This window comes from Diabrotica virgifera, chromosome 2 (genome assembly GCF_917563875.1).
Source record: "Diabrotica virgifera virgifera chromosome 2, PGI_DIABVI_V3a".
NCBI classification, from domain to species: Eukaryota; Metazoa; Arthropoda; class Insecta; order Coleoptera; family Chrysomelidae; genus Diabrotica; species Diabrotica virgifera.
In genome coordinates this window covers 274238739-274262050 of record NC_065444.1, presented here as the reverse complement: position 1 = coordinate 274262050, position 23312 = coordinate 274238739, and the positions used below count along the sequence as shown (strand labels likewise).

Sequence of the window (23312 nt, the reverse complement as noted above, 5' to 3'; positions counted from 1 at the left end):
TGGCATATATCTAATACTAGTGATGTCATCCATCTGAGCGTGATGACGTAATCGATGATTTTTTTAAATGAGAGTAGGGGTTGTGTGATAGCTCATTTGAAAGGTTATTTAATTCTCTATTCACTAATATAAACATTACCATAATTATTTATACAGGGTGTACAAAAAAAATTTTTTTTATTAAATTAACTTTTATTAAATTTGACAAATAGAAGAAAATTTTTTTTGTACACCCTGTATAAATAATTATGTTAATGTTTACATTACTGAGTAGAGAATTAAATAACCTTTCAAATGAGCTATCACACAACCCCTACTCTCATTTAAAAAAATCATCGATTACGTCATCACGCTCAGATGGATGACGTCACTAGTATTACATATATGCCAAAAAGTCCTAATTTAAAAATAAAAATCGACCTGTCTAAGGATTTCTCTTGAAATTTGCCCATTCTCGAGATAATGAATTTATGCAAACTCAAACTTCCTCACTTATACTACAGTGACGCGCCCGCTTGATAAGCAATTAAAAAAACAAAGGGGTCTTCGATATTTTATTGCAAATAACTCTTCGGGATTTCATCAATCAATGTTTAAAGAATATCTACGTACCTTGACAATATTGAAATTTTTAGATAAATGTCCGATTTAGGGTTAAAAATGGCCGATTTCTCAATTTTCAAAATTTTCAATCGCTTATATAACAAAAACTATTAACTTAAGAGAAAAATCACTAAAGACGTTTTCTGTTTGGAATGTATCAAAAAACCTAAAAAAAATTTGTTCGATGCAAAAAGAATAATTTTAGGAAAAACCCCTAATCTTTCCCCTCGCCTGGCAAGGTCTTATGCTCTTCAGAATCGCCTGTCATTGTACACATTTCTTCTAAATGACTTACTCAAACACATACTTAAATTTAAACCTTACAGGAGAAAGTTTATTTTACTCCCTAAATTTGCACTTTTCGATTCACCTGGTAGATACACGTGCACCGCTGAGGCCTGCCAGGTCATGGTTTTTAGCCTTGGTGTGCTATGAATTATCACTAGAAAAATTTCTAGCCTTACAGAACGACCGTTAGTCGGAGGGTTCACTAGCTCTTAGACTAATAGGAATTATGTTGGTGATAAATAGCAGTCTGATTTTTGCATGACAGTTTAATGAAAGTGTAACAAATCAGTTGGAAGTTCTATCCGACAAAATACATGTGACCTTTTCGTGGTCTGACCATTCCAAATTTTTAACCTGTTCCACAATTAAAACTTCCCCTGTTTCAGTGTTCCCGTACATCAAAATGTGTCCGACTAGACACCGTTAAGCTATTAACAAATATTCAGCTTCTATTAATAAACTTTTTTTTGGTACGCGGGAGCCAGGCCTATTAGCGTATGCAATTTTACGAGGAATTTATGAAATTACTGCTTTATGAAATGTTTTAACGCTGCGCTGGCCAGTAGTTAAAGATAATGCAAAGTGGTTTCATATTGATCACAACAACCGAGGTTACATTAATATAATCGGATAATGAGAAATTTATCGACTGTTCCAGTTTTTGATTCTCATTTACTAATAAAACATGTACAAAAATACGTGGTTACTAAAAAGGGAAATATACAGGGCCAGCCAAAAGTCTTCTCCACCCCTTTCTTATCTTTTGAACGGTTATTCTTAATTATAATAGTGAAATTTTGAAGGAGGAAAAAAAGGACGTAGACTTGTCATACTTCTTCTTCTTCTTCTTAAAGTTCCCTCTCCTATCGGAGGTTGGATATCATAATGGCTATGGTCACTTTGTTGGCTGCTGCTCTGAATACAGTAGAACCCCGTAAATCCGAACCCCGCGAATCCGAACTTTCGGCAAATCCGAACTTTCGGCAAATCCGAACCAACGGAAAGCGAAAAAAATTTAAAAATTCAAGACAATAACTTATAAAAACATGTTTATTATACAGAGTAAAGCCAGAAAATTGGACAATGTAGGATTACTAGGACTTTACATTTAAAATTTCTTAAAAATAAATATTATACTTTAATATATAGGTTTATAAAGTGTTTATAAAGGTTAAACACAAACTTACTTTGGTTCTCTCGTAGTCAACTTCAGTCCAAAAATATTGTCCGCACTCTTGTGAGAACGTTTGGCTACTCAAAATTACAATGAAAGCTTTGAACTACTAGTTAAGGCTAACTTTCGGATAATCCGAACTTTTCGGAATCCGAACAGGCTGTCCCCCCAATTAGTTCGGATTTGCGGGGTTCTACTGTAGTTGTAACAAACTACAGTTAAACCATTCTCTAAGGTTCCGCTGCCAGGAGATGCGTCTTCTTCCTATGCTTCTTCTTCCTTGGATCCTTCCTTGCATAACAATTTTCAGCAACTCATATTTTTCTCCTCTGGTAATGTGACCCAAATATTTCAGTTTTCTAGTTTTTATACTTTTCATAATTTCTAACCTCTTATTTAAACGTCGTAGCACTTCAACATTGGTAATCCTTTGAACCCACTGAATTTTCAATATTCTTCTGTAACACCACATTTCGAACGCCTCAATTCTTCTTATGTGTTGTCTCTTCAATGTACAAGCTTCCATTCCGGCATCTTGGAGCCCTCAATCTAAGAGGTAACTGAAGGTCTTTGTTTGTAAGTAGTGTCTTCATTTTTATAAATGCTTGCCTTGCAGTTTCAATTCGGACTTTAATTTCTTTGCTTTGGTCGTTATTGTCATCAACCCAGGTTCCCAGGTATTTGTATGTCTTACCTTTTTCTATTTGGGTTTGCTCTATCATTAACCTTTCATTTCCATGTTCTGTTTTTGAGACAATCATAAATTTAGTTTTTTCTTGTTTATTTTTAGTCCGTATCGAATGCAATAATCGTTAATTCTATTTAGCAATTCTTGTGGCGATTCCAGGGTGTCTGCCATTATAACGGTGTCATCAGCGAATCTTATGTTATTTACTATTCTTCCGTTTATAGATATTCCATCACTTAACTCCGTTATCGCTTCCTGAAATATGGCTTCACTGTACAGGTTAAACAGTAGCGGCGACAGAACACAACCCTGTCTTACTCCTTTCTTTATATCAATATTCTCGGATTCTTGTTCTTCTATCTTTATATTGGCCTTTTGATTCCAATACAGATTGATGATAATTCGTAAATCTCATCTGTCTATACCTCTGCTTTTCAATAATTCTATTAGTTTTTCATGTCGGACCCTGTCGAACGCTTTTTCGAAGTCGATGAAACAGGAATAAATATCCAGGTTCATATCTATGCATCTTTGAGAGAGGACATTAAACGCAAACAATGCATCTCTTGTTCCAAGTCCTTTGCGGAACCCAAATTGGGTATCATCCATATCATATTCTAGCTACTAATACAAGGTGACGTAATTGTCATGGACGAGGTTACAGAGGAACTGTGTGAGGTCCGATGACTGAGCTGGCCATTATATCTAACCTCGTCGTACAATCCATCTACGATATTCCTCATCTCGGTAACGTTTTACTTCACCTACTATTGTGCTGGAGCAAAATGGGTACGTTGGTGTTTAAAAGGTTAACAAGAGGGATGAAATATCACAAAGGACAGTCATCTAAGTATATAAGTAGTACAAATATGTATTACAAAAATACAAAGAAGGGAATATAATATCTTGGTACCTAGTGTAATGACCTATGGAGCAGAGGATTGGGTAATAAACAAAAGAAACAGGTCCAAAATTACAGCAACTAGAATAGAGTTCATGAGAAGAAGCTGCAGAGTGCCAAGAATAGAGATTAGAAATGAGGAGATAAAACGAAGAATGGCAGTAGAACAAGACATACTCAGTTACATCGAAGAAAAACGTTTAATTTGGTATCGATGTTATAGTCAATTTCAGGCACTCCTAGGTTTGACTAGGCAATCCTCAGGTCTGACTGATGGTTTTAGTCAAAGCCCGAAATAAATTACAGTTTCGGCCTTTGACTAGTCAAACCTAAGAGAGACTACGTTGGTCAGGCAAAGGTCGAAATTTAATTTTATGAAATCGGGGTTTGACTAATCAAACCCCGATCAGCTATTAAAATGTCGTAATTTGTTAAATTAGGTTTAATAAAACGTAATTTTTTAATTTTAATGTTTATTATTTTTATATTGTCGTAATTAAAATAAAAAAAATAGTGTTTATTCTCACATGTTGAGGCATTATGGTATTTAGAGTTGCACAATACGTTAGACCTTTTACACTTACGTAATTTGAAAGAGCATTTCTTATTGCAGTAGCATTTTATAAATCCTTGTCTTCCAAATTTAGAATCTTTTGTACTAATTTGTCTTAGAGACAGAGACAGCTTAACGTCTGGAAAATCTTCGAAATTAGGAAATTTCTATTTGCATTCTCTTATTTGATTTTTTGAAAAAGTGTGTTTATTGTTCCGTATTTCGTACCAACTCTTTATAAACCGTTTTATCTTGTACGCTACTCAAAATATTTCGAGCATCCTCTTTGGCTCTATCAAAACTGAGGATAGGTATTGTAACAGTTTTTCCGATCGAAATTGGAGGGCATTTTTTTCACTTAATTGTTTCATAGCATTAGCCTGGGCATGAAGACCTTCAATCACATTTCCTTTATTTATTTTAATCTTTTCTGTCTGTGCACAACGCATGCTCGAACGCGTGCCAAGGAGATGCTCGAAATATTTTGGGTATCATACAAGATAAAACAATAATTGATGGTTTATATAGAGTTAGTACGAAATACGGAATAATAAACACACTTTTTTCAAGAAATCAAATAAGAGAATGCAAAGAAATTTTCCTAATTTCGAAGATATTCCAGACGTTAAGCTGTCTCTAAGAGAAATTAGTACAAAAGATTCTAAATTTGGAGGACAAGGATTTATAAAATACCACTGCAATAAGATGTGCTCTTCAAAACCATGTAGGGGAAGGCGGGGTGGAATGGGGTAGCGGGGCGGAATGAAGATTGGTATTTTTAAGTATCAATGACGTGCTGCAGACTAGCAGCGATAAGTAAAAGTACATCAGTGTAGTGTGACTCAGTGTGACTGAAGACCGGTAGGCATGTTTGTCTAGTTCTCTTGACGTTAACAACGTGAATCTATCGTTGCGTGGTTTTTCGCTTATAATTTGTAACTGTTTGTGATTTTATGACCAAGGTAAGTTGCATACGCTTGTTTTTTTACGTTAGTTGGTAATACTTGTAATGTATTTAGTTAGCTTTCGTTTAGTCTAGGCAAACGTTTTCTTACCAATCGTTTTCGAGTGACCATAGCTTGATGAAATAAATCATGTGCTTGGGGCGGAATGGGGAAGTACTCCGTGCCGCCCACACTATTTTTGTTAAACAGAAACTCTATATTTAACTATTTTTCTTCTATTTCAGATGGTTCTAGTATACAAAAGGAAGACGAATAGACAGTCATGGTCTACTAAAAGTATGAATAATGCTGCCGAAGCGGTTATTTCTGGTCAAGTAGGTTATTTGAAGGCTCCAAAGCAATTTAATGTTCTCCAAAGTACCTGGAGATATCCTGCAGAGAAAATGAAAGATCCGCAGTACCATATTGACAAAACAGCAGGGAAATTTTAAGCTGTTTTTACCGAAAGGCAAGAACATGAGCTCATGAGCTATTTGAAAATTATGGAGTATCGATTATTTGGTCTAACTATGATAGATTTGCGTACCTTAACTTATCAGTTAACTGTAAGAAATGGCCTAGCCCACATATTTACGAGTGAAGTCGCCGGCCAAGATTGGGTCAATGGATTTTTAAAGAGAAATCCTACTTTATCACTTCGGGAACTTGAGTCAACATCTGGCGCCAGAGTTATGGGCTTTAATAAAGTGGCAGTGATGAACTTAGCTTAACATAACTTAACATAAAATGACTTTTCAACGGTACTTAATAATGGACTTAATAATTACAATTATTAAGTTATTTTTTTATTAATTTCACTAATCTTGTAATGACTACCCCGTTGTGCCCCGGTGCAGGGGCAGAACGGTGCAATTGACATTGTTTAATATGTAGAATGGTAATTTAATTATTTTTAACATTTAATCGGTAGAATGCAGTAGGATGTGGTTACCCATATTAAAGGAGGAAGTCGATAGAAAGAAAATACCACAATTAGTAAATCAGTAACATATCGAGTTAGTACATATTTAGTATTTTAGTATTATTTAAAATTTAAAATATCAAGTCAGAATTTGGTATTAGTTTTGAGAGTAAACTAAATGTAAACCCAAATACTTACGATGTCGGGATAGTATCACGAGGTTTTTCCTGGTTTTCCCTCGTGATTTACTATGGAATCTCTAACGCGAGAATTTCAGTACCACCGTTGCATTTGGTTGTCTTTTTAAAGACAGATCATATGCTATGATTTTTTGTGGCGGATATTCTTGAGTTGGGATTGATTTCATGTAATCGAATGAACTATCTTTTAGTACAGTCGTCCCAGGAACGCAACTCATCAATATTGGCAATATCATTTTAAAGTCGTCTACTTTAAAATGTATAATACGTGTCTGAATTGCCGATATAAATGAGTCAGATTAAATAAATTATTAGAAGAATTTTTTACTAAGCAACAACATTTTTGTTTATTTAGTATTATTTTGTATTTTGACAACGACACCCGACTTGGGCGTCGAAACGTTAATAAAATCGTTTTTAGGTAAAATTGTGGCTTATTTCCCATTTGAATATACTTGATTGTTTAATATTTTAGTAACAAACTTACTGTTCTTGTTCTTATAAAAAAATAATATTGTAATATAATGTCAACAATATTACAATGAGTTTATATAATGATATGCAGCTTAAATAATTAATCCTAACTTATTTTTAAAAATCAATTTCATTTTAGTACCCCATTCCGCCCCGCCTACCCCTAAGTGTAAAAGATCTAACGTATTGTGTAACTATAAATGCCATAATGTCTCAACATGCGAGAATAAACACTTTTTTTTTTATTTTCATTACGACAGTATAAAAATAATAAATACATATTACAATTAAAAAAGTACGTTCTATTAAACCTAATCTAACAAATTACGACCTTTTAATAGCTGATCGGGGTTTGACTAGTCAAACCCCGATTTCATAAAATTAAATTTCGACCTTTGCCTGACCAACTTAGTCTCTCCTAGGTTTGACTAGTCAAAGGCCGAAACTGTAATTTATTTCGGGCTTTGACTAAGACCGTCAGTCAGACCTGAGGATTGCCTAGTCAAACCTAGGAGTGCCTGAGATTCGGGCTTTGACTATATATAACATCGACATGTGAGACGAGCAGATCGTACAAGGTGGATATCAAAGATTTCGGATAGGAGCCCAATAGGAAAGAGAAAAAGAGGTAGACCCCGAAGGTCATGGAGGAATGAAGCGGACGAGGCCATGGAAAGACGAGACCTTAGAGATGGAGAATGGCAGAACAGAAAGGACTGGAGACATTGGCTGAAAGAAGGAAGGCGGCGACAGCTGTAATAATCCTTATATAGATAGAAGTATATACTATGTACTTACGTCTTTGCTTTTTAAAGATGGGGTACTCCTCGAAGATGATGAGCCGCTTCTACTAGGAGGTCTTTCGACTTTGATTTTATCACCATTGGTACTGCCATTTTCTCTAATTTCACTGGAATTTCCTAACGTTACGTGTTCTCCATTCGTATGGGGCGATGCTGCTTCCTAAAATAAAACAAAAAGCAAATTTATAACACTTACTTTTACATAGTAAACTTAGTCTAGTTAGTGAAAGTTATAAATAATCGAACCCCCTGATTTCATTTCTGAGTTCTCCACGAAGATGACACACGATTTTACGTAACTAATATGAGTCAGCACAGTTTAATTAGTAAAAAAACCCACAAATGTGGTAAGCTTAATTATTATTCCTTTTCAAATAATTTAAACATGACACAAAAGAAAAAGATTTCTTTCTTTGAGGGGTTTTTCAACACCTGTTTTAATCCCTGGCTCTTCATAGTTGTTTCGTACTACTCTGACAAACGAAGTTCTGGCGGACACTAAGAAATTGACACATCCTCAACTGACAGCAGTGATCAGTGAGTCCAGCGCTTGAATATGAGTTGAAAATAAGTGTCATGGACGGGTAAATTCAGTTCATCGATCCTACGGTTGGTTCTACAGCACAATTTCAGCCCTGGCTTCTCTCAGCAAACCTCTACATTAAGGTCTATATACTATAGCCATTCTCCTCCACAATCAACTGCCAAGGGGATTCCCTCCGTCGTTTCAGTACCTATCTTCAAAGATGTTCATGCGGTTTGCAGATTTTTGAGTCAGTATTTAAGTTTCATTTGCATAGCTCAGTATCGGTCGGATTATGGTCTTGCAGATTCGTATCTTAGTTCTTTGATATACGTCTCGTTATTTAAATCTGGTTCATAACAAAGTCCGCTGCATTGGCTAGAACGATTCTTCTGCTAAGAAGAATATTGCAATCGTCAATATTGCCCTGTGTTGACTGTTGACCTTTGACTGTTGATGTTGACTTCTAAATGCAGTTATTTTATCGGTAAGTTAGTTACCGATGAGATCGTGTTTAACGAGGTGGGTGGCCACATCTCAATTGGAGACACAAAAGTACTCATCAAGCTAGTGGTGGACCAGTATATACTGAAGCTGTTTACACAGCGTAGAAAGTACAATGCAACGCTAAAGGCTTGGTTAACCGATATTATGTTAAATCAATCGATTACCATAGGAATCCTTTCATTAGTTTTTTCCCGAAATGCCTGACGTAAGTGACCACCCATCTCTATCTTTTCGTTCTAAAGCTATAAAAATAGGTATAGGATGTACGCAAAGGTGACACACAATTTGAAAAGCTGCTCAGCCAGGCGGAAAAATTGAAGAGCAACGTTTTTGCTAGATTGCAATTTTGGAGAATTGTATTCTGTTTATATTTAAATGGACATTTTTTAGAAATTATGTACAGTTACGGTAAATTTTAATTGTTATTTCGATATTAAATTAATTGTTTGTTTGCTTACAATAAAAAATTTAAGTACCTAATAAATCGGCTTATCTAAGATAAAGGCAGTTTTTGTTTTTATTTGACTCAGAGTTGGACCACCATCTCCATATAGCTATTTCAGCATCTATGCATCTATGCATCTATACATCAGCATCTATGCAAGTTTTGACGAGAGGCGAATAAGTGAGATATATTGTATGAGACAGACTGTGGAAAAGAAGCTCTAATTAAAAAAAAAAAGCCCAATCTTAGGACCAAAAAAAGGGGGAACGGGGAAAATGAAGGGCCTCCTTGCTTACAGTCTGTGGATAAATGAGGGTAAAGTGCTTCGGAAGCGATGTCGACCTTGCAGCGGCCATTCCGTTTTCGGAGCGCTGGATGACAGAGGAGGGTCTGGTTTAGCAGGTAGGCATTCGGCGTAGCCTCGGCGACAAGAGAGCGTTTTAAAGCACCTCGGGAACTATCGCTGGTACTACGAAGAATGAATCCTGCACTAAGGTCAGTCAGGCGGCGTTCTGGACTGAGGTGTCTTTTGAAGATTCCAGACCCCCCCTCTTTAAAGACGAAAAAAAAAAGCATCTCATTCACAGTGAAGCTATGCAGTCACAACTCTGAAACAAATATCAACAATCCTGCCTATTTAAGGGAAAACATCGCGATGCAATGTTTCCACCTTTTGAGACGCAAAACAGCGACATCTCTCGTAATACGAGCAAGACGAAAAGCCCTAGATACAAAGTTTGCTACTTTTATACAATTAAAATACTTGAAATAAAAATAATAAATATTATTTTAAATACAAGACTTTTCGTTAAGAAACTGCTTTCTGGCTGCATCCTGTATCTCTGGCTTTTACAATCTATAAGCACAAGAGACGACGAATATAGAAGAAAGCAAATAAAGGACACTTTGGCCACGTATTTTCCTTCTTTTCGTCTAGGAAAAGGACCGAAATACAGTTTCAGGTACTCAAATCTGAGTAAAGATGAGAAAGATAAAGGCAGTTTTTGTTTTTATTTGACTCAGAGTTGGACCACCATCTCCATATAGCTATTTTAGCATATATGCATCCTCAGTGAAGAGCTATGCAGTCACAACTCTGAAACAAATATCAACAATCCTGAATATTTAAGGGAAAACATCGCCGGAGATAGAGGATGCAGCCAGAAAGCAGTTTCTTAACGAAAAGTCTTAGATTTAAAATATTGTTTATTATTTTTATTTCAATTATTCTAATTGTATAAAAGTAGCAAACTTTGTATCTAGGGCTTTTCGTCTTGCTCGTATTACGAGAGATGTCGCTGTTTTGCGTCTCAAAAGGACATGGCATCGCGATGTTTTCCCTTAAATAGGCAGGACTGTTGATATATGACTGAATAAAAATGTTAGTAACCAACCTCATTCAAAGCCACTAACGAAATCAGGTGTAAGATATTCGTAATTGTTAGTAGACGTGTGTATGTCGAAATATTGTTAGATAGATCAGTGCTGTTATTATTTATAGTTGTGGTTTGCCACCATATTGTATTATAAATATAATTTTGTTTAATTATATTTCTTTTTATTATGCATTTATTTAACTACTATACTAGATATAGACAAGGCGAAAACGGCGGGTTCGAAGGGAAAAATATTCCCATGAGATTTATTTGCATAATCACATTCGTGAGACATCCCAGAATAAGGTTCAAGAAGGCGCCCAAGTGTAAAGTGGGCCAATTTTTTTTTAACAATTTTTTTTAATCAAATTGCAAGAATCAATATTTTTGGTCCGAACAATTTTTTCTTTAATTTTTTGGACCATTCTGGACAAAAAAGGTCTCTTATAATTTTTCTCTAAAGTTGATCGTTTTCGACTTATCAGCAATTTAAAATTGAAAAAAACGAAAAATGGCGATTTTCAAGGCTTAATAACTCGGTTAAAAGTTATTATTATGAAAGTCAATATATGACTAAATCAAAGTTTGAAGCCCCCCCTACAAGATCCTGAAGAAATTTTTGTCATTATTTTATTACTAAGCTGTTATTTTTAAGTAATAATAATAAGCGCCATGCACGTGTGCGGGGCTGTAAATGCTGAGTGCGAGAGAGAAGCTATTCCAGCAGTCCAATTGTGCATCTTACTCGCACTCACATTTACAGCAGCGTCAATATGATACAACCACTCATTGTTATTAATTAAAAATAACAGCTTAGTAGTAAATTAATGACACAGATTTCTTCAGGATCATGTAACGGCGACTTTAAACTTTGATTTAGTCACTTTCTGACTTTCAAAATAATAATTTTTGAACGAGTTATTAAGCCTTAAAAATGTCCATTTTCGCGTTTTTCAAATTTTAACTTGCTTATAACTCGAAAAAGATCAACTTTAGAGAAAAATTATAAGAGACCTTTTGTGTCCATAATGGTCCAAAAAACCTAAAAAAAAATTAGTCTGGGCCAAAATATTGATTTTTGCAATTTGATTAAAAAAAAATTGTTAAAAAAAATTGGCCCAGTTTTCTCGTGGGCGACTTCTTGAACCTTATTCTGGGATGTCTCACGAATGTGATTATGCAAAAATATCTCATGGGAATATTTTTCCCAACGAACCCGCCGTTTACCCCTTGTCTAATAATAATAATTCTTCGATTAATACAACTCTTACCTCATTGGCTACGTCCACAACTAAGTCTTGATCACTTTTTTCTCCATCACTTTCCTGTAACAAAAAAAGCAGAAATTAATGTATTGGCTAAAAGAAGAAAACTATCTAAAATAATCTAAGTAATCTTTAGTATTAGTTCTTCTAAATTTTGAGCTCATTCATTAAAGTGATCATAATGTTGTTATCCGCATATCAACTCAGAAAAATTGGTAGATCTATGTAAGTAACCGGTAGGTAATATTGGGGACAAAAAATAAGTTTTTTGTTTTTTGACAAGTCTTTAGCCTAAAATAAACTGCTCGTCAAAAGTTAGGGATATAGAAAATTATGCTGATTTTCATAGTGGATTTTTTCGCGAACAGACGGGTTCCGCTATTTTTTTTATTTTAGATTGTTCTTAGTATTTACACAATTGTGAAAAGGTTTACTCAAACTTATTTTTTGTACTTATACCGGGTGGAAGAAAAGAAATGTTTTTCTTATGTTTAGTTTGAGACACCCTGTAGGGAGAACGAGGTACAAATGTGAGTATACATCAGAATCGTATTGTAGTCTTATGTTTTGTGAACATGTTGTTGTTTGAATGTCCCTGATATCTTTAGAAACAAAAAAAATATACGGTTTTGTAATTTAACATGTGTTTTAACCGAAATAAAAGTTTTGAGACACCTTGTAGGGAGAAAAAGGCACAAAGGTGAGTATACCTCGATATTATGTTATAGTCTCGTATTTTGTGAATATTTTATTTTTTTAATTTCTCTGATATCTTTAATAACAAAGAAACTAGGCGGTATTACTTTTTAATATGTGTTTCTATGTTTCACATGTGTGATGTGATGCATGTCATCAGTTAAAACATATATCAAAGAGTAATACCGTCTAGTTTCTTTGTTATTAAAGATATTAGAGAAATTAAAAAAATAAAATATTCACAAAATATGAGACTAAAACATAATATCGAGGTCTACTCACTTTTGTGCCTTTTTCTCCCTACAAAATGTCTCAAACTTTTGTTTCGGTTAAAACACATGTTAAATTACAAAACCGTCTATTTTTTTTGTTTCTAAAGATATCAGGGACATTCAAGAAACAAAATGTTCACAAAACATAACACTACAATACGATTTCGATGTATACTCCTATTTTTTTTTTGTTTCTAAAGATATCAGGGACATTCAAAAAACAAAATGTTCACAAAACATAACACTACAATACGATTTCGATGTATACTCACATTTGTACCTCGTACTCCCTACAGGGCGTCTCAAACTTAACATAAAAAAATCATTTCTTTTCTTCCACCCGGTATAAGTACAAAAAAAAGTTTGGGTAAACCTTTGCATAACTGTGTAAATCCTAAAGAAAAATCTAAAATATTAAAAAAAAGTTAGCGGAATCCGTTAATCTGCTCACGAAAAAATCTACTATGAAAATTCAGCAAAATTTTCTATATCCCTAACTTTTGACGAGCAGTTTATATAAAGGCCAATAGACAAGATAAGCAGAGGATGCGGTTAGAAATAAGGGCAACCTACTTATAAACAATGTGTTTTGGAAAAGAGCAGAAAAAGATGGAAAGGTCGAAGAGGATCTGGAGACAATAGAGATTAGATAATAGGAAATAGCAGCACAGGATCGATCGAAGAGTAGAAAGCATGTAAACGTGGCAAAGAATCACGAAGAGATGTCATTAATGAAGATGAATGTTGATTTATCATCATCATATTGTTCATTTGTTTCTGAAAGATATGTAAAGTTTCTTTAGCAGTAAATGGTTGACTTCAAATAGTACCGACTAACATCCTGCGTTAACCGATAATAGTATAAAAGGCCCGGTTTCAGGTAAAATTTAAATGTGTTTGAATGTTTGTTTTTCTATAATCTTAGCAATTAAAATATATTTAATTTATTTTGAAACTCATTTGAAAACATTAATTTCGGGTATATAAGGCAAAGCAACATATTTTACAATCCGTTTTTTGTTTTAGTCGTCGTAATTATTGTAAATTTTGTAGATCCTTTGCTTTATTATAGGAGTACCGTTTAGTCAGTGTTAACTGTCAAAATACCAACTCTGTCTACCTAATTTGCTTATCGCTCCGGACCGGTCTTAACAATGAGCCAAGTCAGATAAATTTAATAATATTTATGACCGCACTAATTAAAGTCAACCATTTACTGCTAAACAAACTTTACTTGAATTGCAAATAGTGTATTTTGTGGCATTTCATGTCAGTGGTCTGAATTTGGAAAAATGTAATGTTGTTTTTCGGTTTCTATCATCATCACCATTTACAAAATACAAAAATGGATTTTCTAAAAAAATGAATGTCAAGTTTTTTGGAGCACAAAAACCTATTAATCAGTCAGTCGCTCCCACAATTTACCGAACTAATACCATTCCATCGAAACCATTACAACTAAACGACCCTGTAGAGGTAATAAAACAAATGAAATAGCTTGTTGTGTTTTATTTTAGAGAGGCGAGAGACATCAGGCATCAGGCTGGTTTTCACCAAATCGACTATTTACTCAATAAAAATAAAATTTAGTGCCTCCATGCCACTGTGTGTGTATGGTGCCAAAAATAAATTATATATACATAGAACATCTGCTGCTAAAACTATATAATTATTTGTTCTAATCTGTCGCTTGGCAGAGACGGACCAGAATGAAAAATTAACCAAAAAATGATATAATTCAAATAATATTTATTAATTTGTATAATACATAAATCACAGCGAAATCAAGTAACATATTTATACAGAAAAAAATTCCTTTTTATTGTGCCTTCCCTCAACGAGACAGGGTTGACTCTGTTAGAAACATTTATCAACAGAATACATTGCACCTGGATTCAACGATAAACAATATACAAGAGCTGCCCTCCTTTATGTAAGCAAAGACTTTGACGAATGTGGCATGAATAGCTAGTATATAAAATGAGAGAATATGGATACAGCGGGACCATGACAAAACTAGTGACCTCGTACCTTGGCTACCGAAGGATTAGGATCCGGATAGGCCAATTCCTGTCCTAAGATGGATCCTGGGAGGCCGGAGTACCATAGGGGCAATATTGTCATCCCTACTGTACAGCGTATACAAAGCTGACGTTCCAAGAACACCTGCAGCACTCAGCCTGTATGTAAAGGACACTGCTAGAAAACTGGGGTAACCAATGAAAAATAGCAATAAATCCAAAGAAGACCACAGCGGTTATCTTCAAAAAAAGAAGAACAACCCAGTAGAATAACTAATAGTCCAAGACAGACCCATTGAATGGAAAAACGAAGCCAAATTCCTAGCAGTCACGTTGGGTAAAGGCCTAAAGTTTACACCACATGTAAACGCAACAACTCAAAAGACAGATGAGCAGCAAGAGCTACCATCAGCGCATTCACAGGAAGAAAAAGTAAATTAACAACAAAAAGGTCATACATACTAATAAATAGCATTAACTACATAATATAGTCACATACGTATCGTTTGGATAGGAACCCGCGTGCAAAACAAACAGAAAGAAGATACGAGCAGTCCACAACAAATGCTTGAATGAAACAACGAAAGTATCATCATCATAATCATCTTGGTGCTAGAGGGCCTCGACCTTCTCAAGCTTTCTGCGCCATTCTGTTCTGTCCCTTGCTTGCATTTTCCAGTTGCCCACTCCGATCTTCTCGGCATCTTGTGTTACCCCGTCCATCCACCTCAACTTTGGTCTACACCGTCTTCTCATTCCCACGGGTTGCTCTGTTAGAATCTTTTTATCATGTTCGATTCAGGGGCCCGGGCTACATGCCTTGTCCACTTCAGGCGGTTTCGCTTAATTATAGTGATAGTATCTTTTCCACCAAACGTATGCTTGTATATAGATATTCTGCAGTTCAAAGTTATATCTACGCCTCCATATTCCGTTCTCACAGACCGCTCCGAATATCTTGCTAATGCATAACAGCGAAAGTAACTGAATGCTTTTTGTTCAGAGGCATGAAGTAAGTAAGGGTACTGAAGATAACGGAAGAGAAAGCAATAGAAAAGCCACTTGCCTGAGTCCACAAAGGACTAAGGCAAGGAGGTGCCATGAAACCAACCCTGTCCAACATCCTTATGGATGAAAGCATGACACAGATTGTACACCAAAACTGAAGCAATTGTATATAGGGTTCAGAAATCTCCAAAGTGTAAGCATTTCGGAATGTGCATTCGCAGATGACGTAGTTGTTATGTCAGAAGAAGAAGAACGTGGAATAATACATTGTGTAAAGATGGTATGAAGATCAATACTAATACAAAAACTATGGTAATCTCGCAAGAACAACTCGTAATAAATATACAAATTAATGGAGAGGAAATAGAGCAAGTGAACCATTTCCAATACTTAGGCGTTACGATTGAAATTATTGGAAGGCAGGACAAAGACATTGAAGAAAGAATTGGTAAAACGTCAAAACTATTCCATAAAATAAAAAATAACACCTTAAACAAGAAAGATTATTACAAGGAAACCCAAATTAACTGTGTTTAAAACCATATATCGACCAGTACTTACATACGGTTGCGAATCATGGATATTAACAAGAAAACTAAAAATTCAGATACAAGGTCTAGAGATGAAATATTTACGAAGAGTTGGAGGAGTGACAATGGATAAAAAACACAGATATACGGACAGACCTTAGGACGAAATCAGTATTTGAGTATATTGAAGAAAAACAACTGTGGGGACACATTAAAAAAAAGACGGTGAAGAAAGATGGAAAGCCAGGAAATAAAAGAAAAGAAATAGAGGAAGACCTAGAGAAGATTGAGATACATCAGTCGCGAAAATAATTCAAAGGAAGGGAAAACAATAGCAGAAGCAAGCAGATTAGAATAATAACAAGAAACAATGGTCAACATGTGTGTACACACGTGAAAAGAAGTGTCAATTCCGACACTGAAAAGTAAAAGGGACTTAAGACTATAATAAATATCAGTTATTTTTCTTATTACTTTTACAACGGAAAACAACTACAGGAAGAAATTCACAAACAAAAATTAATTTGCAATTTGCAAAGTTTAAAAGTATACTTTTTATTCGTAAGCACAATGAGCGTGTAGACACAAGTACTTGAAAAACAAAACAAAACCCAAATAACCCGTCGTTTTCCGATTTTATTAGCTCGCTTTTTTCCAAATCCGATCCTGACCGATACGAATCGTATTTTTATTCTGCGCCGTCGGTGAACGAATGTGTGTGTTTGTTTTAATTTTATTTTCATTGATGTTGGAAAACGTTTAAAAGCGCTTATTTTTCATCTTTTTTTTTTGTTTTTCGTTTGTTAGGACGAATTCAATCTCATTCGAATAATAGTAGAATGGGGCGGTAGATTCCGGCTCAAATACACGTCGGCACACAACGCGGGCGGCGGCGAATATTTGAATACGAAATTTGGATTGATGCAGTGAGGCGGCAGAGGTAGGGCAATTCCAAGTTGGCTACTTATAAAGTGAGATCTTCCGTTTATGCAATCGGTAATTCCAATAGACTTCACTTATATATAGGAAATTAACACTTTCGTTCACCGTGTCCTCAATTGAGGACAACCTATTCTATAGTTTTTTGTATTTAGCTCTATACTCTATGTATTTTTACCCTTGTACCACATTGTCCCCGATTATGGACATTCTATTCCATCCCATGAGTACTTGTGCTGCCATCTAACAGCTTTTGAACAAAATATTTAATTTGTTGAAATATAGGTTTTATAGTTACTTATGATTGGTGTATACTGCGCCAATTCATTTGAGTTTCTTTCGTTATAAATGTGAACAATTGGTATTTAATGCATTTTTTGGTGTTCATAAATAGTAGAATTTATTTAAAAACTATTGTTTTTTGCCCTGTGCCCTGTCCAAGAAGTATGACTAGATGGATTTCATCGTTGGCCCATATACGATGATAAACCTAATGCATCCAGAATAATTGCCTCGTTGTAAGGGCAACTCACGAATGACATGCGACAAATGCATTGTACATCTTTGTATAAGTAAAGAAAAAAATTGTTTTGTAGGATACCATACATTATTTTTTATTGAATACAATATTTTAGTTTTTGTTTTTTGTCATTTTTACTCCATTGGCTCACGATGTGTGTGACCAAACTGGGCATTTTGAAAATGTAAAACTAAGATCAAAAGTTCGCAAAAAAAATCATTCTTGCTATGCTGCAAATTTCAGATTTTTAGCTTAAAGAAATTTAATTCGTGAACGAAAGGGTTGGTTAAATGGTGCAAGATACAGATGAATTTAGAGATTTAGACAACCACTAAATATGGCCTGAAATAAGAACTTGGATCTTTGATTGTTATCCATCTCACATTATAATTAGTGGAAGCTGCAAGATCGAGTTGCGAGAACAGTTGCAGCATATTATATCTAGGCAAGTGATTCCCATGAACCCAGCAGATAAGGTAAGGGCATGTACCTTATGAGCTCATATTACTCGGTAAAAACCTGAAAAGAGAAAAGAACCGTGTATTGTGCGAGGAACATTATATTCTAGTCATCAGAGATGAATATGCCATTGAACCTCTACGAACAAGCTGAGTTTTGCTGAGAATATCAATTTTTTGAGCCCAAAAAATATGCAAAAAAGTTTGCTACTCCCACCCCTGGGGTTTCCTAACCGAAAACGTCCCATCTTAGGGGAAAAACGGAAAATATCGATTTGCGCCTCGCGATATCAATTTTTTAAATAAAATTGGTATCGACTGTAAAAATACGATATCTTTTGATCAGGACGTCCTATCGACAAAAATCAAAACGTATTTTAAAGGTGAATAATGCAGCTTTTGTTACACTTTTGCACTTTGGTGCAAATGAAGTCAGTTTTTAATAAATCTCTTAAATAAATAAACGGTACGCGATTTTTATAGATCGGAGATAAGATCGGAGATAAACAGCATCCTCGCTAAGTCTTTTTGATACTGGAAATGATTCACATATAAAGCTTGTTGGAGGACGTCCTCGGTTACGATAAGCATTGCGTCTAGGTCTCCATTTAAAATTTACTTTGTCCATTTTCTATCAGTGAATCTGGCAACATATCCTGCACAGTTTTTTCACCGTAATAATTCTTTGAAGTGCGTCCGTAACACCAGTTTTTCACCCATTTTATTTGTGAGTGATATATTCCATGCTGATCTCTCTTGGTATGTTTCTGCTCCATAAGTTGGAACTGGGAGTACGTAACGATCAAAGACCTTCCTTTTCAAGCACATGAGAATATCTAATCAACTATTTTCAATGGGTAATAAGCCACAATTTTACCAAAAAAATGATTTTATTAACGTTTCGACGCCCAAGTCGGGTGTCGTTATCAAAATACAAAATAATACTAAATTAAACAAAAATATTGTTGCTTAGTGAAAAATTTTTCTAAGAATTTATTTAATCTGACTCATTAATATCGGCAATTCAGACATGTATTATCCATTTTAAAGTAGAAGACTTTAAAATGATATTGCCAATATTGATGAGTTGCGTTCCTGGGACGACTTTATTAAAAGATAGTTCATTTGATTACATGAAATCAACCCAACTCAAGAATATCCGCCACAAAAAAATCATAACATGTGATCTGTCTTTAAAAAGACTACCAAATATATAAGTACAGTCTGTACTGTAGTCTGTACTTGTCAGTGTATAGCCCTGAAAGAAACAGATAGTAAAAAGAGAAAAATCAATGAAGCGGCTCTAATTATGCTAAATGAAACCCATTGTGTCGCAAATTCCTCGGTAGAATGCAGTAGGGTGTGGTTACCCATACTGAAAGAGGAAGTCAATAGAAAGAAAATACCACGATTAGGAAGTCAGTAACATATCGAGTTAGTACATATTTTATATTTTAGTATTATGTATATAATATCTATGTATTATTAATATTATTTATAATTTAAAATAGCATATATTTAAAGCCAGAATTTGGTATTAGATTTGAGAGTAAACTAAATGTAAGCCCAAATACTTACGATGTCGGGATAGTATCACGAGGTTTTTTCCTGGTTTTCCCTCGTGATTTACTATCGAATCTCTAGCGCAAGAATTTTACTGCCACCGTTGCATTTGGTTGTCTTTGTAAAGACAGATCACATGGTATGATTTTTTTTTGAGTTGGGTTGATTTCATGTAATCAAATAAACTATCTTTTAGTAAAGTCGTCCCAGGAACGCAACTCATAAATATTGACAATATCATTTTAAAGTCTTCTACTTTAAAATGTATAATACATGTCTGAATTGCCGATATAAATGAGTCAGATTAAATAAATTATTAGAAGAATTTTTTACTGAGCAAAAACATTTTTGTTTAATTTAGTATTATTTTGTATTTTGACAACGACACCCGACTTGGGCGTCGAAACGTTAATAAAATAATTTTTTTGGTAAAATTGTGGATTATTTTCCATTGAAAATAGTTGATTATAAAAATGCTACATACAAGGAAATAGCTTCAGAACAACATGAGAATATCTTATAAAGACGTCCCCCAGTTTTCCCTAGGCCGCCAGTCCTATTCTCCTGTTTAACTCTGTTGTTTGATTTTCTTTTCCTAATTTAATCTCTGTAATGTTGTTCTGAAGCAGTTTCCTTGTGGAATTTTTATAATACACTATTATAAATGGGAAATAAGCCACAATTTAACTTAAAAAATAATTTTATTAACGTTTCGACGCCCAAATCGGATGTCGAAACGTTAATAAAATCATTTTTTGGTTCAATTGTGGCCTATTTCCCATTTAGAATAGTTTATTACATAGATTGTATGAGCTAATTAGATGAGCTAATCCAAGATCCCATAAATAGAAGAACAACGATTATAAAAACAAATTAAGACTTTTAATTAAAAACATAAGAAATAATAACTGACAAAATAGAAATTGCAAATGAATTAAATACGCATTAATAATAATTATTAGGATAAAAGTATGGACAAAAATTCCCATTTGTAATGAAACATCGTAATGATAAATATCAGACATCTTATCATGTACCTACCTCAGCCACAAAGTGTAAATAAAAATAATATACCAAACAACGCAGCAAAATATCTTCGTGCGACTCAATTCTTATTGTGTGAAAAGGACAAGTGCGTCAAAACTACCGCACGAGAAAACCCTCGCACGTTCAAAATTCTTATAATGTGAAACAGCCCTAGGGATGGTGGATCATCTCTTAACTGAAATGAAACATAAGCTGTTTTTAATTTTGTTTAATAATTTGGCTAATCATTTTGTCACGCACACGGCACTGAATCGTAAATTCCGGAAAAAACTGATAAAAACCATCGTCCATCCGTGTAAATACAAGTGTATGATCAATAGAGGTGGTTTTTTTTTATATATTTTGTGTGCCGCTACCGTAAAATGCAGGTTGTTAATTGTGATTTTAAATTCACTTAGTTGCGCTGGGGAAGTAATGAGCTTTCGTTACAAAACAGGGACAGGGAAACAATGAAATCAATGGCGTGGAAATAAACTTGCTAATTAGAGATACAAAAGAGAATTCACTTGAAAGTTCTAAGTAATGTAAAATGAGTTAAATAAATCATTTAAGGTGGTAATGGGAAATAAGTTTAATTTACTTTTAAACTCTGTAAACATAATTATACTTTCGACAGGTTTTTTTAATTTCATCCATATTCAGAAACAGAACACGACATAACCTGAGGAACACATCAACGTTCGCAGGGGAAGAAGGGGCAAAGTGGTCAGTACAACGCAATCACTAATAGGGAACTTGCACATTTTTTTTATTACATAATAATGTTCAGTTTTGTATAAAAATGTGATTTCCAAAATTTCACGCTTCAAAAACGCATAATAACTTAGAAGTACAAATTTAAAGTCTTCTGTATCTTAAAATAGTTCAAACGACCCGTGACGTCACAGAGTTTAACTATGTGGTTCCGTTTATAGTTATATTTACGTATATTCTTCTTCTTCTTCTTCTTCTTTAGTTTATTTGCTTCTGCACATACTTGGGTATTTTTCCAGCTCGTCTTCGGGGAATAAAGGAAAAATATTTATATTCTAATGACATTTATCGTATGTCATTGTAATAGTATATACCAGTTTGTTGAGATTGGAGTTATATACAGTTTTTGAAGTAAAGGAAAGGAGGTTTACTATTGAAAATAAAACCATTTTATAAAAGTACAAATTTTCTATGAATAGTTCAAACGAACAAAAACACTTGTAACGTCATATAACTGTATTTTCTACTGACGTTTATAATGTCTAATTTAAAATTATATATATAATTGGTGTAGAATGTAAACATATAACCCCGTGACGTCACGACGCGTTTTGGGGTGGCTGGTATAAGTTGAATTTTTAGTCGTCTTTAGGGGCCAAACGAAAGACAAACAAAACTTTTTTATCTGTGATACAGGTTCTAAATTATGTTCTGTTGTGATTTATACCATTTTTTTCGAATTTAAAATTTTATGCAAGTTCGCTATTAGATACTTAAAGTGACTGTTATTGTTATTTAATGCTTTAGTTATGTTACTGTAGAGTTCCTCTATTTCTTCGTCAGTGTGTATCCGCGAACTAATCAAAGCCCCTGAAACACTTGAAGAAGCAACCAGTAACCAAGTAGAACTGCTTAAATACGCTGGCAAAAAACCTGGAAACGAACTGATGCATGCCAGGTTACTGGAATACAGCAATCTTGTACAAGATATTCACAACTATCATCAACAACAGCAAATATTAGACAATCGTTGGTAGAAATGAAGAACGACTATGTAAATAAGAGAAGCTGTGCCTGATATTTATCACAAGATATCTTACAACGTCCGTCAAGTAGCAACAATTGCGACTTTCTTCTTTAAACAAAGTTTAAAAATTATGTAAATAATATACGAAAAGGAATATTCTGCACAACCTGCTAGCTTGAGGTTATTTGTCCCATTTCATTAAAGTACGATGAGCTAGTAATAGCGAGATATGTGTCGCAGAGTAGCAGGTAAACGAGGTGACTCGAAATTCGTCATAGACTTTTCATCATAAAAAAAAGGTTAAGTTTTTAATCTAATAGCACATAAAATGATACCATTTTATATCCTACCAGATTAAAAACAATGGAAAACCTTCTCTGGTTACACCATCCGAGGCTTCTAAAAATGCAAGCCATACGGATTCTGAGACTATAGGAAGATGAGGGAATTTTACAATTTATAATTCACATCCCATCTGCTCAGGCGGTAAATTTTCAGCGAGAACGGTTCCCTTAGTACTCCAGATAGAGTAAATATATAAATTAAAAATAAATAAACATCTTCAATATCGTTGCAACCCGAAACTGCAGTCGTATTGTACCACTAGTTCAATCAGAGAGTACAGCAAGTAACTCAGCCCCTCATCAGGAGATACATAATATGCTCTTCTCTCTGAATGAACAAGGGTAATACAACCAGAGCAGTCACGGATTGCAACGAGAGCAGTCACGGATTGTAAAATTCCGTTGGAATTGTAGGATATTGTATAGGTACCTATTGTAGGATATAAAATGGTATCATTTTATGTGCTATTAGATTAAAAACTTAAATTTTTTTTCTGGCAGATGTCGCTAGGACATCCCTGCTATTTC

At 34.5% G+C, this 23312-nt stretch overlaps 1 protein-coding gene across 5 annotated transcripts in view; it reads right to left on the bottom strand.

Moving 5' to 3' along the window:
* LOC114335738 (protein groucho) overlaps positions 1-23312 on the bottom strand; it is a 645524-nt gene that overhangs the window by 23182 nt on the left and 599030 nt on the right. For all 5 annotated transcript variants that reach the window (XM_050644661.1, XM_050644662.1, XM_050644664.1 and 2 more), the window contains 2 exons: positions 11673-11726; positions 7546-7710 (listed from right to left, as the gene is read on the bottom strand). In XM_050644661.1, coding sequence (XP_050500618.1) covers positions 7546-7710; positions 11673-11726 — 219 coding nt within the window. The remainder of the gene's footprint in view (positions 1-7545; positions 7711-11672; positions 11727-23312) is intronic.